At 40.8% G+C, this 17097-nt stretch overlaps 2 protein-coding genes across 2 annotated transcripts; both read left to right on the forward strand.

Moving 5' to 3' along the window:
• Positions 1 to 5741: 5741 nt before the first annotated feature.
• LOC114565254 (transcription factor Sox-14) lies at positions 5742 to 6464 on the forward strand. The gene has a single exon (XM_028593181.1). The coding sequence runs from the start codon at positions 5742 to 5744 to the stop codon at positions 6462 to 6464; it is 723 nt and encodes a 240-aa protein (XP_028448982.1).
• Positions 6465 to 9689: 3225 nt separating this feature from the next.
• Positions 9690 to 16210, forward strand: cldn18 (claudin 18). The gene is made up of 5 exons (XM_028593186.1): positions 9690 to 9909; positions 13137 to 13301; positions 13776 to 13926; positions 14018 to 14131; positions 16114 to 16210. The coding sequence occupies exons 1-5, from the start codon at positions 9690 to 9692 to the stop codon at positions 16208 to 16210; spliced, it is 747 nt and encodes a 248-aa protein (XP_028448987.1).
• The last annotated feature ends 887 nt before the right edge of the window (positions 16211 to 17097 follow it).

The raw sequence follows: 17097 nt of genomic DNA on the forward strand, positions 1-17097 counted from the left end.
GCTCAACTGGGCATGAGCTAGACTCTGGAGAGCATTGTTATACTGGTCTCTAGTGGGCTTTGCCAGTACTACAATTATGGGTTTCTGTTTATTGTTTCTTTATTAATGTAATTATATATTAGCTATTAGTGTTATTTTCTGCACATGGTCCCTTTTTTATCTACATCAAACTGATACTTTAGTCTCATTAAGCTCACATTTTAGCTCAAGTATGGCTGCCTACTTTTTCACACAACATATTGTGTAAGTCTCTTTAGACTGCACATCACTTGCGTTAGGGGGAAGTTACCATCAGATGGAAAACATGCCTACAAATGAACACAGCCAAATGTTCTGGTCTAAATCAACTGCCTATAATTATTCTGTGCACATTCTCAGCCCAGTGACTCAGGAGGAGCGTCAGACTTCTTAAAGATATGCTCACTTAATGCCTTTCTGTCTTCACCCAGTGGGGGCTTATCTGAGCTTGCTGTTGTGACAGCATCTGTGCTCCCCTCCCTCCAGTCTGTCTCAGGACAGCCACTGCTCTGCCTAACACGAGTCCAGGAGATATCTCAGTAAATACCACTCTTTCCTTTTTCTGTTACAGCAAGCATATCATCGCCACAGGAGCTACACTATTTCCATTATTACCATAAGCCTCTTAGTGGCGCCATGCTCTGTCATTTGCAGAGTGACTTCATGCTATGAAGTGTGTGAATTTCTGAATATTGCCACTTTCCCTGTACCCGCCCTGTTAATACGGCAATGAGTTTCTCTGAATGAGATTAGATGTTGCTGATAATTCACAGTTTTCAAATGGATACTGTCATCCCATTCCTCAGAGAGAGAAAGCAAGAGAGATAAAAGTAAAGGTCCATACCATATGTTTTCTTTTCACGTCTTGTATTATTTCCTCTTTCGCGGCAGCCACGTTTCCTTTCATTTCTTTAAAACTACAGTATAAAAAATTATGAATTGAAGAATGTAAATAGACAACATAGTCTGCTTTTATTTTATTATTAGTGGTGCAATGCCCATTTTGGGGCGACCTCAAAACATTTTTGGTTAAAAAGCCAATATAAAGAGGTATATGACGGCACTGCACCATCAGTGTCTGATTGACTAACCTTGTAACCTTGTAACTAGAAAACACTTAAATGATATTTCAAATGTTGATAATGCATCACCAAATTTTCATTATTATAGTATAATTATTTTAGGCACTATGCATGCTGATTCTCAGTTTCTCACAACAGATCACTTCTCCCCAATGGTCAGGCCAAGAGCTGAGTTCCTCTGCTTCCTATCAGCAGGATTATAAACCTCAGGTAGCATCTTTTCACTAGATAATGAATCCAAATATCTACTCAAAAGTGGCCCATTCTTTACTGAGCTTGACTTATGTCCTTCAGAGATATCACAGATTCTGATCACTTTAGTCTCTGCTAAAAGTCAGGGTACAGTTTAATATTCTGCCATAGTTCAGTGCAGAATGCTGTTAGTCGTAATGTGTAGATGATCATGTATTAACAGTACATATCAGGTTTAATCCAAATGCTGGAGTCATGCCTTTAGATATAACTATTTCAGTCTCTGAAGGCTACCATATTTACATTTTTCTACATGCGTTGGCGCTGTAATCAGAAAAAAAAAAAAAAAACTTCTAGCCCTGGTTCAGTTTCCTCCTCCCTCCATCACTACACCATCATCACCCCCTTAACCAGTCTGTCATTTAGAGTAAGCAGCCGCCTGCTTAGCCGGCACCTTTCACTTCTCAAGCAGGACTTAATTTACTGCAGGACATTTTAAATCTCCTGCACTGAGTCGCTGACAAATGCCTGGTTGCAAATGTATCTCATTGACTGCTGACTCGGTTGTATTACAAGCCGGCTGATAGGGGCTGCCACAGTAATGTGGCCCTCAGGTTTATCCTCACATGTTAGAGGAAGTGTATTAATTTAGTTCAGATGGGGCCTTATGAAAAGTGTACTGGCAGGCAGCAGATCTCTTTCCCTCTCTCTCTCTCTCTCTCTCTCTCTCTCAACCTCTCAGGATTGAAGCTATCTACCACAGAGCCAAAGCATATTCCACCATCAATGTGTCAGGGGGAAAGCTATTAAAACCGCTTTACTTTTCCTAAGTCTCATGAGAATAAGCACAAGATTTAGTGAAATCCCCCCACAGCAGTGAAAATCTTGGGGATTTTCCCCCTGAAATGTTTCCTAATGGGCTGCTCAGAAGTGTCAGAAACTCTTGATAGACTTCAATGTAGTTTTGGGCTTTCAGTGTATTTATTTGGAGCTGAAATGACAAAATTTGAAATATGAGTGCATCTGAACTTTCCCCATACTCAGATGAGAAAACCCATTCACCAGTTCACTATATAGTAGTAATATAATTCCAGTGTGCACTCAGTGTAGGTTAAGTTTCTTTTCTTTTTTTAAATCACGCCATTCAAATTGATTTTCATGAAATAAAAGTGTGTTTTCATACTGAGAACATTTCCAAAAAAAATCATGCTTAGGTCTGATGTGCAGCAAATCAACATGGACACATATCCATATAGGGACCTTGGCCTTCATCTCATCAAGTCTGTTTTGCGTTTTTTTAATCTGAGTGCGACATGTAAGAAAAATGATCATGTTTACAATGATATAGGACTGCAGCTAACAATTATACTTAATGTCAGTGAATCAGTTGATTATTGTTTCAATGAATCGATTATTTGTTTGGTCTATAAAAAGAGAAAATGGCCATCACAATTTCCTAAAGCCCAAGGTGACATCCTAATATTGCTTCTTTTTTTTAACTAGCAGTTCAAATCCAAAGATATACACTTCACTATCACATAAAACTAAGAAAAGTAGAAAATCCACTCAATTAAGAAGCTGGAACTCTGTCATTTTTAGCATTTTGTGTCTAAAAAAAATGAATCATCCGGGCAGTGTCAATAACAACATGTCCCGCAGCAGCTTCTCCTTCCTACGCTTGCAACAGCCAATGTGGAGAAGAGCCTTTTGTCATTTTCAACAAAGGTAGATAATATGCATATTTAATCTATCCAGAATGCCATCTACTCTAATAGTATTATTGGACTCTTGTGAGGAGCTGCCATTAAACCCAATATAACCTGAGTCAGATGATGCATCAGCATCAGTGAACAATACACTTCAGACATTCAGAGAAAGAAAGAAAATGCAGTTCACGAGATACGTAATCAGCTCTGCCAGTAATCATTCACTCAATCAATACAGTCAATTAGTAAGAAACATCAGCGTTTTGTATCCTCCAGCATGGAGTTGACTTGATAGATTCTTTTCTTGACAGACGTTGGCACGCTTCCCCAGGCCGAGCGCCCCGGCCTGCCTCTCTGTGTCGTCTTTCATTCCCTTTTCACCCCCAGGTCTTTCTGTACCTGTCAATTTCTTTCTACAGTGTGACTCCTTAATCCACCTGAGTGCATGGAGGACAGTTTTGACATAAGAAGAAAAGATAGACTCCTAAGGAGAGGACCAGTATCTTTAGAGCCCGGGGTATAACCGGATTATGACCATTTTGTGCTGCTGGCAGTTTTTCTTATTACCCATTTTTTTCCCTCCCCCTGATCTCTCCAGAGTCAAAATGCTGTGCCCTTTTTACTTAGAAGTCACACAAAACACTAACTAGTACACAAAAACACATACTCTCTGTGTTTTTCCCCAACTGAAAACTCTCATCTCTCCATACTGCCCTTCAGGTCTACTCTCATGTTGCTGTTCCTCGGAAACATGCTAACTGTCTGTCTATGTGTCGTCGTCAGACGACACATAGACAGACAGTCGACACATCGACTTCATTTTGGCACAAACGGAACCCCATACAACACTCTCTAACATGCTTCCTCTCTGGAAGTAATCATTGTCTCTGTGTGGCGGTGGATGCCTCCTGCGTGTGAAGGCCTGGACCTACGGCACAGTAGATAACGGCACAGCCATGAGGAGACAGATCAGCTGTCTGACCCCTGCAGCCAATCACTTTATTATCCCTCCAGCCCGTTGGCGCCGAGGAAACCCAGAGGAAAAAACACTCTCTGAAAAGGTCTTATCATCTCCGCCACTGATGCACCACTGGATCTTTTATGTCCATTTATTTTGCCTTTGGAGAGGCCCGCGGCGCCTTTGGTTGTGGGAGGTAAATGAAATAAAGGCCTCCTCCTCGCTGGTACCCTGATATCCAAGTTTATCGCCGCTACCACAACCTAAAACCCAGAGCTTCAACTAACCGCCACAAGTCTGTCTACGGGGAAACACATCATGCTTCTGTCATGGTAATAATCCTTTTTGTAGAAGCCATTTTGGGTGCCTTTGAGGCGGCCTGGTAGCTTCCACTTAGACACCCAGAAAGATGGTATTGAATTCCTGAGTATGTACTCTATACAGTAATCCCCTGTCGTTATAAGCCCCTACATCTTCTTCTGAGTAGCAGTGTGCACATGCCAGTTTACTATATATAATTTAGAGTTAGTTAAAGTTATTTCCAGACTTTTTCTCCATCAATGTCATTTCAATAACAGGCGAGATGGCAGAAGCGTATATTTGATCAGATAAGGCATAGTAATTATGAAAACTGTTAACAACCAATGAGTCCACCCAGGGCCAGTGAGTTATGGCTGTGATTAATATTGATTTTGTAGAGTATGGAGGAGGGAGAGGTGAGCCACTTGTACACATATTTATATATAAGAAACCTGCATGGCATCATGGGAAATAATTTAAATGAGTGGTTGTTTTTGTGTCAGTTTTGAGGACATGTTTTATAAAGTACAAGAGTACAAATTAGGAGGGATTTTGCAACCAAAAAACCTCCTAACCTGTGACCTATTTCATCTTATTTTGTTCACGGCAGGGTCATGTCCTTTGTATTTTCTTTGCAATTGTGCAGCTTTAGCAACTTTTGGGGAGAGGGGTTACATTCTATACAAAAAAAACCCTGATGATTTTAGCCTGATTGCACTACTTTTTGACAAACTTTTCCATCAGGATTCAATATCCAGAATCCCTGGTAGGTTGAAGAGGGATTTGAAACAGCATTTAGACTTCCATGTTGGAATATAAACCAGTTAACATTACTGGTATCTTGCAGATCTGTAATTTCCTAATCATTTCCTTGGAAGTTTCCTGGAAGAAAACCTATGTAACCTGGTACTAATTCTTAGTGTTTTATGAGAGGAAAATATACAGTTGACCATGAAAAATGTAGAGACTTTCTTTTAGGGGGTGTTTGGGGGCTGTTGACTGTAGCAGCAGATTACTCTCTGCGCTAGTTTCCTGCCTGCCTGCCTGCCCTTGCCTCAGACTAAACTGTTGGAGAGGGAGAAGGAGGGAGACCCTCAGAAATGTTACAGTCACTTTTTGTGAAGGGATTACAGTGCTCTCTCTCATTCCCATTGGCTTGGCCCGCCGTGACAGTGGTGTGGTGATGAGTGGTTGACATCCAGCATCATCCATAACAAGCTTCCAACTTGGTCCTGTGTGACCCATTCATGCGCCCAGGCTTTGCGCTTTATGTACTTTTCCGTGCAAACGCTTCAGTCAATTTGGAGTTAGGAGTTCTAGTGTTTCCTTACCAAAAGGACAGAGGAAATATTTCTGAACGGACCACTTTTTCCTTTTACGCACAAGAGGAGCATGAGCTTCTTGGGGAGGTGACTTGATTTAAAGTAGGACTGGTGTGTGTGTGTGTGTGTGTGTGTTTTATTAATGAATGTGTCAGTCCCTGAGATGGCCAAACCTTTAGATCACATCAAAAGACCCATGAATGCTTTCATGGTGTGGTCCAGAGGCCAGAGGAGGAAAATGGCCCAGGAAAACCCAAAGATGCACAACTCTGAAATCAGCAAGAGGCTCGGCGCGGAGTGGAAGCTGCTGTCCGACTCCGAGAAACGTCCGTACATCGACGAGGCCAAGAGGCTGCGGGCTCAGCACATGAAGGAGCACCCGGACTACAAGTACAGACCGCGGCGCAAAGCCAAGAGTCTCCTGAAGAGGGACCGTTTCGTTTTCCCGCTGCCGTCTGTACTTGGGGACGCGGCGGAGCATTTGAAGGGATTTCCCATGGACTCCTTTCTTGTCCCCGGGGATAAAGCCAGAGCTTTCCTCGCTCCCGTCTCCTCCCCCTCTTCCTTCTCGCTGCTGGAGCCCGTGGCGCAGTTCAGCACCGGAGCTGTCCAGCGGATGGCGGAGATCCCGCACGCTCTGGCCGCCGGCGCTTTGCCCTACAGCGCGCACACGTTCGGATACCAGACTGGAGGGATTGGGGGTCTGGCTTGCCACGGACAGCACACCCACACCCACCCGTCCTCCAGCCCGGGATACGTGGTGCCGTGTAACTGTAGCGCCTGGTCCGCTGCCAGTTTACAGCCTCAGTTAGCCTATATTCTCTTCCCTGGAGGGATGGCCAAGAACGGCATGGACTCGTACACTTCCCCTAGTTCCAGTGTGTGACACGCTGGATACACTTGAACGGGGGGAAAGTTTGCGCACAGGATCTCCCCCTCCCCGTAACATGACAATAGAAATAGCTACAACACATGTTTTCATCCTACAAAATATCACAGCAAATCTGAATATTAGGCTAGTGTTTCTGCAGATATTAAATACATTTCAAAATGCCATAAATGGCTGCTTACAGCTGATTAGCAACATCATTTTTTTTCCAACCCAGGCTATCTTACTTTACTTCTACTTAACTTTTTTATTTCTTGCACTGTAGCTATGTTACATTATAGACTTATTGACCATCTTTTTTCTTACTCTAATTTTTACCTTGAATCTGACTGTGAGCCACAGCAACTTAACAATTCCCCTGAGGGGGATCCATAAAGTATTCTGATTGTGATTGCCTCCTGCTGAGCAGTCTTATTCGGTATTCCATGGGGATGCAGAGTAGAGATTTAGAAGATGTTATTTTTTTGACAAAAACATAAATTCAAGCCAGTCAAATGTATAATGCAGGAGGCCCACGCATAACTTTTTTTTTAAAGGGTTGATCAATCTCAACAGGCGAAGGGACCTCTCTGTGTTACTGGAAGTCAGATAAACATCAAGCTGGTGGTGGATATAAGGGGGCAGAGGAAGCCTGCACCAGCCAATGTGTGTTTTTGATATATATTTACCCAGGCCTAAATAGCCATTATTCATACATTCTTACATTAGGACAGTTTGACCCCCAGGACACCTGTCTCAGTGTGTAGGTGTGTTTTTTTTTTTTTTGAAGTGGAAATAATAAATGTTTTCCTTAAATATTGTCTTATGATTTGAGTTTTTTTCCGAAGAATTGTGTAAAGAATGTCTAAACATTGTATATGAGCAGCTGCATCACTTTGGGATAATGAGTCAGTTGCTGTTCAGTAACCAGTGTTGGTGTGAAGCTGAAATAACTTTACTGGTATCATTTACTGGTATTTTTCCACGTCTACTGATTATCAATGTGTTCTCTCAATCTTTTTGTTAGATGCTATTTTATGTCAGACATCAGTTGTAACAATAACTGGGGGAAGTACATATGTTTTCCGCTCTTATTTGAACAAGCTGACCGATAAGGTGTAAAACAAAGGCTCACACGAAAGAAAAAACAGATATTATTGTCATGCAAAAAACAGAAGTCCATTGAACTGACGCAAATAACCAAATTAAATTGTCTAGTCCCATCGTGTTTGGTGATACTGTATGAGTTTCACTGTGTGTGTGTGTGTGTGTGTGTGTGTGTGTGTGTGTGTGTGTGTGTGGCGTACGATAAGAGAAGAAAAGAAACGTCTCTCCTCCCCATGTTGTTGACAAAGTGATTAGGCGAATGAGTTGAATCATGGAAATCGTATGAGGCACTGTTTGTTTCAAAGTCAGTAAGAGGGAATGAGTCCTCACACTGAAACCACTGAGCTTTCGTCTCCATGTATGACAGCTCGCAATGCTGTATCTATGATGCAGAATTAATAAACAGGAAGGACCTGACGGCTGATGCTGCGTCAGTAGGCCTACATTTGGTTCATAGCCACAGGGTGTTTTTGACTTTATTAGATATCATGCAGTAGTAATGCAACAAATGCCCCCTGGCTGGACAACAGGGGCGTAGCACAAAATTCTGGGCCCTGTAGAAAGGCATTTTCTATGGGCCCCTCCCCGCATCCACAGCTATTCATTCTAGCATCTTTTTGGGCCCTCCTCACATGAGGGGCCCTGGGTATACAGTCCGCTCGATGGTGTTTTAAGCCCCAAACGTCTCCTTACAGGCAGCGCTGCAACCGTTGACTTCAAGGCACCTAACCCTAACCCTAACCCTAACCCTAACCATTGCCTAATACCAGTGAGACATTGGGGGCTTAAAACACCGATGAACACTAGGTTCCCTTTCCCCCCCCCCCAGTCCGACGCCCCTGGCTGGACATGAATCGAGGATGTTGTAATTACATGGTCAGCATCTTAAACTCTTGGCCACCAGAATGCCCTAGTCAGAGGGTCTTCACTCGACACCCTAGGCAGCCCAGGACAAGAGAAAGTTCTTATAAAGTATAGGAGAAAATCAAATAGCACAATGTTTTTGACCAAATACCTCCATATTGATATTGTAAATAATTAGTGTGTTTTCACGTATATTTACACAATTACATTTGAGATCAATTATCATCAGTAATGTGGATAGAATGACTAAGTGGTTAAAGGCAAATAATAGAACAGCTAGAACAGTCTGGTAAGTTCAGAAAAATGACATCACTTTACTCTAATGTAGCCTTTAAAACCAGGAAAAGACAACACTTGTGTCATATTACGATATCCAAAATCTAAGACAATATAGTCACATATCATGATGTTGATATAACATCGATATATTGCCCAGGCCCAGCCCTATTAGGAAGTGCCAGATTTAAAGATGTCACATTGCCAAAGTGTCCACGGGAAAAACACCAATTCTTTTTTAAATCAAAGGTCCAGGGATGCAGCTCTGTAGCTGACCTCTGGCCTCCCCCCTGTGGACGTAAAAAAAGGCTTTTCTTCCTCTTGTCCTTTTAAAGTAACACCTTGAGCCCTGATCTGAACTTTAACATTCAGGTCCAGGATAACTTTTCATGTGTGTTATATTTTTTTCTGTGTTCGTATTGCTTCCTCTCTGGTGGTCCATCGTGTTAGATCTGATAGTGTGACAAACTCATTTCTGCCTCATCTCTGTGTGTTTGCGTGTTTGTCTTTCTGCAGGCCTGCGTAATTTTTTTGAGTGTGTGAGGGTGTTGGCCCTGGCACATGACTTCATAATTCCCTCACTGACCGACTGTTGGCGGTTGTGGAGTCAGTGATTCAGTTTCCCGTATTTACATTTAAACAGTTAGTTCTCGTTTAGGTGCCAGGTGCGCTTATCACCACTGTGTCCACACACCTCTCAGCACAAGGTAGCCCAACCCATGATGCTGCGTCGCCCACTGGGTGAAACCCAACCGCCTCCGCCCAACCGCCGCCATCACTACAAGGTGCCACTTTGGCCCGTTTTCATTCTCTGCCCGCACACCACACACACCTGCTCACCTTTGGCACCTTAACTTCAACTCAATTCCATATGCAGCTACAGTTCAAGTGTTAGGCTCTGTATCTATTTCAACTGGGCACAAACCATTCTGCTCGCACACACATACACATTGTGCCTACTAGTATATTTCCTAACTTCTGAGGGAGGAAACCACCATGGCGCCTTCGGTTCTGCAGAATGGCGGATTCGTTTTGGGCTTGATCGGCGCGGCAGCCCTCATCGCAGCCACTGCCATGAACAACTGGAGTGCCAAGGACAGGCAGGGGGAAGTGGTGACGTCTGTGTACACCTACAAGGGTCTGTGGCAGGACTGTGAGACCGCTTCCTCAGGACTCACAGAGTGCCGCCCGCTCTACGGCCTCCTGGGCTTCTCAGGTAGGACGAGACTCTCTTCTATTTCAATGCGCAGAGCTTCTCCAGGGACTGTTTACATCCAGAATACTTTTAGTTCATCGCTGTTCTAATAATTAAACACAAACTGTGTCCAGGATAGGTCACCGTCACTGTCCAGGGCACAGCTGAGTGTTTTTTTAAGGATTTTTTTTTGGGGGCTTTTTCGCATTTAATTGATAGGACAGCTAGATGAGAAAGGGGGAAGACATGCAGGAAATCATCACAGGTCGGATTTGAACCCTGGACCTCTGCATCGAGGCATAAACCTCTCAGTATATGTGCTTTTGCTCTACCCACTGAGCCAACACTGCCACTCCTGAGTTTTATTTTAGAGGAAAGAAAAACAGTCTGATCCTACAAGAGATACTGAGAAATTCTCTGATCGCAGGGACAACGATGCAGCGAGTAACAACATTTAAGGAAGTTGTAACTGAACAGTTCAGTACCGAGGTACAAGAAAGTTCTCTCACTACTTGTTAAGATCCAAGAGGGCCTTCTTCTCAAATGACAAGGCAGGAGGGTTCTCAAGTCTCATTCAGCTGCATGGGGTCCACGCATGACCAACATGTTGGTTGGCATGACACGTGTAACATAGAAGGCCAACTTTTTCTTTCTCTGGATCTCTTTCCTGTCACATATTTGTAAAATATTACGTAAAAGAAAAAGGATGATGAGAACAGCAGTGAGTGTCTGTTGGTTTTAAAAACCTACCAGAACCATTTTAACTCTAAAAATGAGTTACGAGAATAAAAAAGTATGACACTCAAAAAAGCACCAAATAGCTCCAATGAAGTTCTGGAACAAAGGCATATGTCATGTACTGTACAAATAAATATTTTGTTTAATTTAAAGGCAATTTCAGGGGAAATTGTGAGAGGAAAACGAAGAATGGAATGTTTTTAAAAAATAAAAAAAGTATTCAATTTAGTGCAAAAAATAATAATTGTGAGGACGTTTTGTTTTTGAGGACCTGAGAGGATGAATCAGATAATTTTACAAAGGGAAGCCAAAAGAGAAAAGCTTCTCCTTACAACTATTTAGCGTAAATTATTATTAGAATTCTTTTAATGGACGACATTTTAAAATCACTTTTACTCTCACTTTCTGTCGTCTTTATACTAAATCTGGTTCCTTGTCAAGCCCAGTCCTATCAGTATTTGCATTAGCCCCAGTGCATCCTGGTCACTCTAATGGACGGCCGGGCCGAGACTTAGTCAACACAGTTATCAGAAAACAAACAACGAGTAAAGGGCAGGTTCCTACAGCACACCTGCAGCAGGAGAGGTGGCTTTATCAGAATAAATTCATGTTGACAGCATCCCCGAGATTATGAAGATCTAAGTCTTGCAATATGAGGTCTGAAGGCAAAATATTGTCAATTGTCAGTCTTGTATAAAGTACTTGAAAGCAATACTTGAGTAAAAGTACAAGTATCGGTAACACTTTACTTGAAGGTATCGACATAATCGTGACATGACACTGTCATGAACGTGTCATAAACCTAAACGTTTATGACTTCTGTCATTAAGTGTCATTCGGTTTTTGTCATGACATTGTTTGGGTCGTCTTGATTATGACAACTTGACATTAATCAAAGTAACATTACCAGAAGTTGTCTTGGTCATCTCAAGTTTACATTAAATTTCTTTGGTGTGTCCTTATTAAGACAACTTGACATTAAACAGGATGACATTATGTCAAGTTGTCATGACAAAGACATCCTCTGGTAATGTCATCCTGGTTAATGTCAAGTTGTCATTACAAAGACATCCCAAACAAATTTAATGTCAACTTGTCGTGACCAAGACAACTTCTGGTAATGTCACTTTGATTAATGTCAAGTTGTCATAATTAAGACGACCCAAACAATGTCAACTTGTCATGACAAAAACCGAATGACACTTAATGACAGAAGTCATAAACGTTTGACACGTTCATGACAGTGTCATGTCATAGTTATGACAGTGTCATGTCATGATTATGTCGATACCTTCAAGTGGGACCCAAGTATCTTACCAGAAAATGACTTTGGTAGAAGTTAAAATCTCCTTTTAGAATAATACTTGAGTAAAAGTCTTAAAGTATCTGATATTTACTGTATATTTTTTATTTTGTTTTATTTAAAAAAGATATTTATGAAACTAGAATTTCTTTATCTTCATGACAAGTATCAAAAGTCATTTTTGGATATTAAATGTACTTAAATAAAAGTAGTAAAAGTAAAAAAAAAAAAAAAACGTTGATTATGAACTTTATGGCCAAAGGTGTGTAACGTTATCTTCATCACCACTGTCGTCGGGGTGATCGTCTGTTACCATGGCGGCAGAGCCTGCACCAGGTGCTTCCATGACGCTAGCAGTCATTATTCTTAGTCCTCTTCTTCTGTAGTTTAGCAATGATTCTCCAAACCTTCTTTTTTTCCAGTGTAACAAATTTCTTCTGATTTTATTTTGTAGTTAACGAGTAACTAAGATGCTTACGGGAAATGTACTGGAGTAAAAATTTACATTTTATTTAGGAAATGGAGTAAAAGTTTCCACAAAAAAAACGAGGTAAAGTAGGCTACAGATACGTGAAAATTCTACTTAAAGGTGCCCTGCCACACAAAACCGTTTTTATATGCATTTTTTGAAATCTGTTAGGTCCATATGTGTTTGTGTTATGTTGTGAATGTGAAAATGAACTTCTACCTCCTCTGTCAGCTCTAGCCACTGAAAAGAAATAAGCAGAGAAATCCGGCCAATTACAAAAGCTGGTAAGTATGACATTATGTTGCCTGAGCTCATTACTATTCATGAACTCGCCCAGTTGCGCTGGGTAAAGGATGCTGATAGCCAGGCTCTCATTGGCTAGCTGTTAGCCAATCAGAGTCAAGCCGCTTAGCTCATTGAATATTAATGAGAACTGGCACAAATCGAGCTGAGTCTTCCTGCAGGCTTTCTATACCACGCTAGAGTGGCTTGAAACAAGGTAACCAAGGCACTTTTTCCACAAAAAAATGTTACAGAGTCCATGGCAGACATTACCACAAAGCAGTGAAATACGTGTGGCAGGGCACCTTTAAGTAAAGTAGCGAAGTATCGTACTTTGTAACATTACAACACTGCTCATTGTCAGACGCATGGGTTATGTCAGATTGTAAGCAACGCAGATTTATGAACTAATCAGTGATTTGGGATGTCTCTGAGCATGTGTTTCCTGTGCACTAGGATCTTTCCAGGCGGTGCGAGCCCTGATGATAGTGGGCGTGGTCCTGGGGGTCCTGGGGGCCTTCATATCAGTGTTCTCACTGACCTGCCTCACAATGAACAGCATGGCGGACACCACCAAGGCCAAGATGAGCCTCACCGCTGGCATCATGTTCATCATCGGCGGTATGTTTACACAAAACAGAAAATATGAGATTTCTTTTTAACTTTGACCTCTCTGATTCTTTGATATTAACAGTTTCTTTATGAAGTAAAATCACTAATACGTGTTTTCCATACTATTATAAGGCTAAGGTGCAGCATTAAGCCGTTTTGGGGCACCACCTAAGCAAAAAGAATGTATGTGTGAGCATAAATGAATATCCTCCGATCTAATGATTGTAGTTGGGCCCCAGTGGATTCCTTTGCAAGTTTTGTCTTTAAGCTTTTTGAGCGTTATTTAGGCTATTTATTATCCGCTCTAGCTTTTCCAACGTTTAGAGACAAAAATGTTTCAAAATTAGGCAAAATTGCATTTTTATGCACCCCTAAACCCCCGCCAAATACATTTTCAAGTCTTCACCTTTTCAAATACAAGTCTTCCACATAGGGAAACACTGACTGACTTCCTGTCTGTGTCACTCTGTACCCTTCTCTTAGGTGTGTGTGGCATTGCAGGAGCTTCCATCTATGCCAATCAGATTGTGGCCAGTTTCAGGATATCCAGCATGCAAGGAGGGTATGGTGGAGGAATGGGAGGAGGAAACATGCAGGGAGGCTTTGGTGGAGGAATGGGAGAAGGATTACCCACGTAAGATATTTTTGCTTGCGTTTTCTCCATATTATTTGCATGCTGGACCTACAGGATTTGTTTGGCTGAATTGTGTGGTTTGTCCCTCCAGATACACGTTTGGCCCTGCCCTGTTTGTAGCCTGGATAGGAGGGGGCGTCCTGGTCATTGGGGGCATCCTCAAGTCACTGGCTTTCAAGGAAATGGTGAAAGATGAAAAACCACTGTGAGTCCCCTCACACATTTAAAGTTGCACACAAAACACATGTAGTTTATAAAATACGATGTTTTATTATAAATTAAACTTCCCAACAATATAACGGCTTAAGCGTCAAGCTGAAATGATTAGACTATTAAACATTAGGGGTGTAAGAAAAAAATCAATACACTTAAGTATCGCGATATTTTATTTAGCAATACTATATTGATTTTCAAAAATTTAGTTTACGTGCAAAAATATTCATGTAAGACAGTGGTTGACGTTTATGTTGTGTTTAAACCCCCTACCGCTAGATGGCTATGCTGAGACGCACCACTAGTGTCCTTGCCTAACAGTGCCTAGACGTGCCTGACTTTTTGCTAGAAGCTAACAACGTAGCTATGGCTTAACTTTGGCCTACTTTAGCATATAAAAATTAGCTCACTAAGAACCTGTGAACCACAATCCCAAACTTTGTGATTTTCTGTGTACTGAATTGTTTACCTAAAGTAAACTTCTTTGACTTTTATTATAGAGCAATATTTTTTATATACAGTACAGGCCAAAAGTTTGGACACACCTTCTCATTCAATGTGTTTCTTTATTTTCATGACTATTTACATTGTAGATTCTCACTGAAGGAATCAAAACTATGAATGAACACATATGGAATTATGTACTTAACAAAAAAGTGTGAAATAACTTAAAACATGTCTTGTATTTTAGATTCTTCAAAGTAGCCACCCTTTGCTTTTTTCATAACTTTGCAAACCCTTGGTGTTCTCTCAATGAGCTTCATGAGGTAGTCACCTGAAATGGTTTTCACTTCACAGGTGTGCTTTGTCAGGGTTAATTAGTGGAATTTTTTCTCTTAGTAATAAAAAAGCAAAGGGTGGCTACTTTGAGGAATCTAAAATATAAGACATGTTTTCAGTTATTTCACACTTTCTTGTTAAGTACATAATTCCATATGTGTTCATTCATAGTTTTGATGCCTTCAGTGAGAATCTACAATGTAAATAGTCATGAAAATAAAAAGGAAACGCATTGAATGAGAAGGTGTGTGCAAACTTTTGGCCTGTACTGTACACAGTATGTTACATTCAGATTTAGAATTACATTCAGTGCATTAACGGTTGCCCCACCTTGACCATTCACCCTGTTTTAGTGAGACCCTGGATCCATATAAGGGCAGGGGGGATTTAAAGCACTACGTACGAAGTGTAACACATAACACGTAAACGCGACAAGGTGACAAACAGAACAACAGAAGGAAGTGAGCCAGGACAATAACAGAACTAACAAGACGGGACTGGACAAGACAGTGTTTAAAGGGAGTTGGAAAAACATGTTATGCATAAGTGTGGAAGGTGTTGCTAGTGTGTGTATGTGTGTATGAGTAAAGTGATAACTCTAAGGGAGAATGAGAAGAAAAAAAAAAAAGGGAAAATTAGAATAATTAAATGATATAATGTAAAAGTACTAGGGAGGGCAGGGTATTACATAATGGAGGGGGGAGGAATAGTAACTAAACTTCTTTGACTTTTATGCACATTATGGCTTTTTTAAATATCAGTTTTTCTAAAATTATACTTTAAAAAAATCCCAATATATCACCTCACGCACAGTATCGAAATATACTGCAATATATTGAATCGTGACCCATGTATCGTGATACGTATGGTATCGCCGGATTCTTGCCAATACACAGCCCCATTAAACACACAACGGTTTGGATCGTATCCAGTTTCTAAAATGTGAGCATTTTTCTGCATTGAGTACTTTTACTTTTAATATTTTAAGTACAATTTCACGATGACACTTGCATACTTCTTACTGAAGTAACATTTTTGACACAGGGCTTTTACTTGTAACAGAGTATTTTTTACAGTGTGGTATTAGAACTTTTGATTAAGTAAAGGATCTGAATAATTCTTCCAACTTCTTTTTGTATTTTTGCCCTTTTTACTTGCATCAATCTCCAACAACTGTTGCCTCTTGCTTTTCAGATACCCAGGGGTTGCATACAAACCTCAGCCTCGCACCAAAAGCGACCTCGGCGATTACCATTCAGAGGGCGGCAAGAAAGACAAAGATTACGTGTAACTTCACACATAGCATTAACACTGGCAATATGTGTTTGCTTAAGGCGTGGGCTTTTAGCCGTAGACATGCAGCATGCTTTGTTGGATGTTTTTTTTCTTCTTTTAGTTTCTCATATATACGCATTAAATACGTCTTAACTGATAATGGGAGTCAATAATGCCTCACACAGTAACAGCAGTCCAACAAGTGTAATACAGGAGTTGCAAAATATGTAGTTTTCACACGCACATTTCAGTGGCTACTAGATATTTATAAATGCTGTATGTAATTTGAAGCCTTTTTTACTTTTTTGTAAAATCATTTTTTTTTTTTAGGTTAATAAAAGTGATTTGTGAAATCTGTGGTTTGAATTTCTCTAAGAATATGAATGAGAACCCCCGACTGATTATGTGAGACTTGTGTTCATGTTTTATTAATGCAGGACTGCTACGAGTAAAGGCATATCAAGCAAGATGTATTCATACAGTATATCCATGAGTTTGGTTTAAATGTAGCTATCTGTAGCAAATGTATATTTAAACAACAGCACCTTGTAAAAAAAACGGTCAACACGCTAAGGAAGTTCAGGGGTTACGCTGCTGCCCTTTGCTTATCCGGACTGGGAGTTGTATAAAAACTGAACGGTAGAAGCTAGAGATAGTAAATCCAGGTCAGTGTGTCTCTTAAGGCGATTGAGTAATTTTCTAATCTATCCAATATTTTTGGGCTGCATCATCCTGCATTAGAAGAGATGGTTCTGCTTCCTCTTCCCTTTCAGAGTATGATCTGATTAGGAAGTACAAAGCCAAAGTTAGTGTCCACTGTTATGTTAGGGAATCCTAAAAAGGAGGTGAGCATAAATAAATAAAAATTCATGTGAAAAGAGAAAAAAATTTTTTACTCACAAA

Source organism: Perca flavescens, chromosome 12 (assembly GCF_004354835.1).
Source record: "Perca flavescens isolate YP-PL-M2 chromosome 12, PFLA_1.0, whole genome shotgun sequence".
NCBI lineage: Eukaryota > Metazoa > Chordata > Actinopteri > Perciformes > Percidae > Perca > Perca flavescens.

Excerpts from the sequence above, each read along its gene's own strand:
- LOC114565254 (XM_028593181.1), top strand. The coding sequence starts at position 5,742 with ATGGCCAAACCTTTAGATCACATCAAAAGACCCATGAATGCTTTCATG.
- cldn18 (XM_028593186.1), top strand. The coding sequence starts at position 9,690 with ATGGCGCCTTCGGTTCTGCAGAATGGCGGATTCGTTTTGGGCTTGATC. Across the intron at positions 9,910-13,136 it reads CGGCCTCCTGGGCTTCTCAG|GATCTTTCCAGGCGGTGCGA; the intron begins GTAGGACGAGAC and ends CCTGTGCACTAG. Across the intron at positions 13,927-14,017 it reads ATGGGAGAAGGATTACCCAC|ATACACGTTTGGCCCTGCCC; the intron begins GTAAGATATTTT and ends TTGTCCCTCCAG.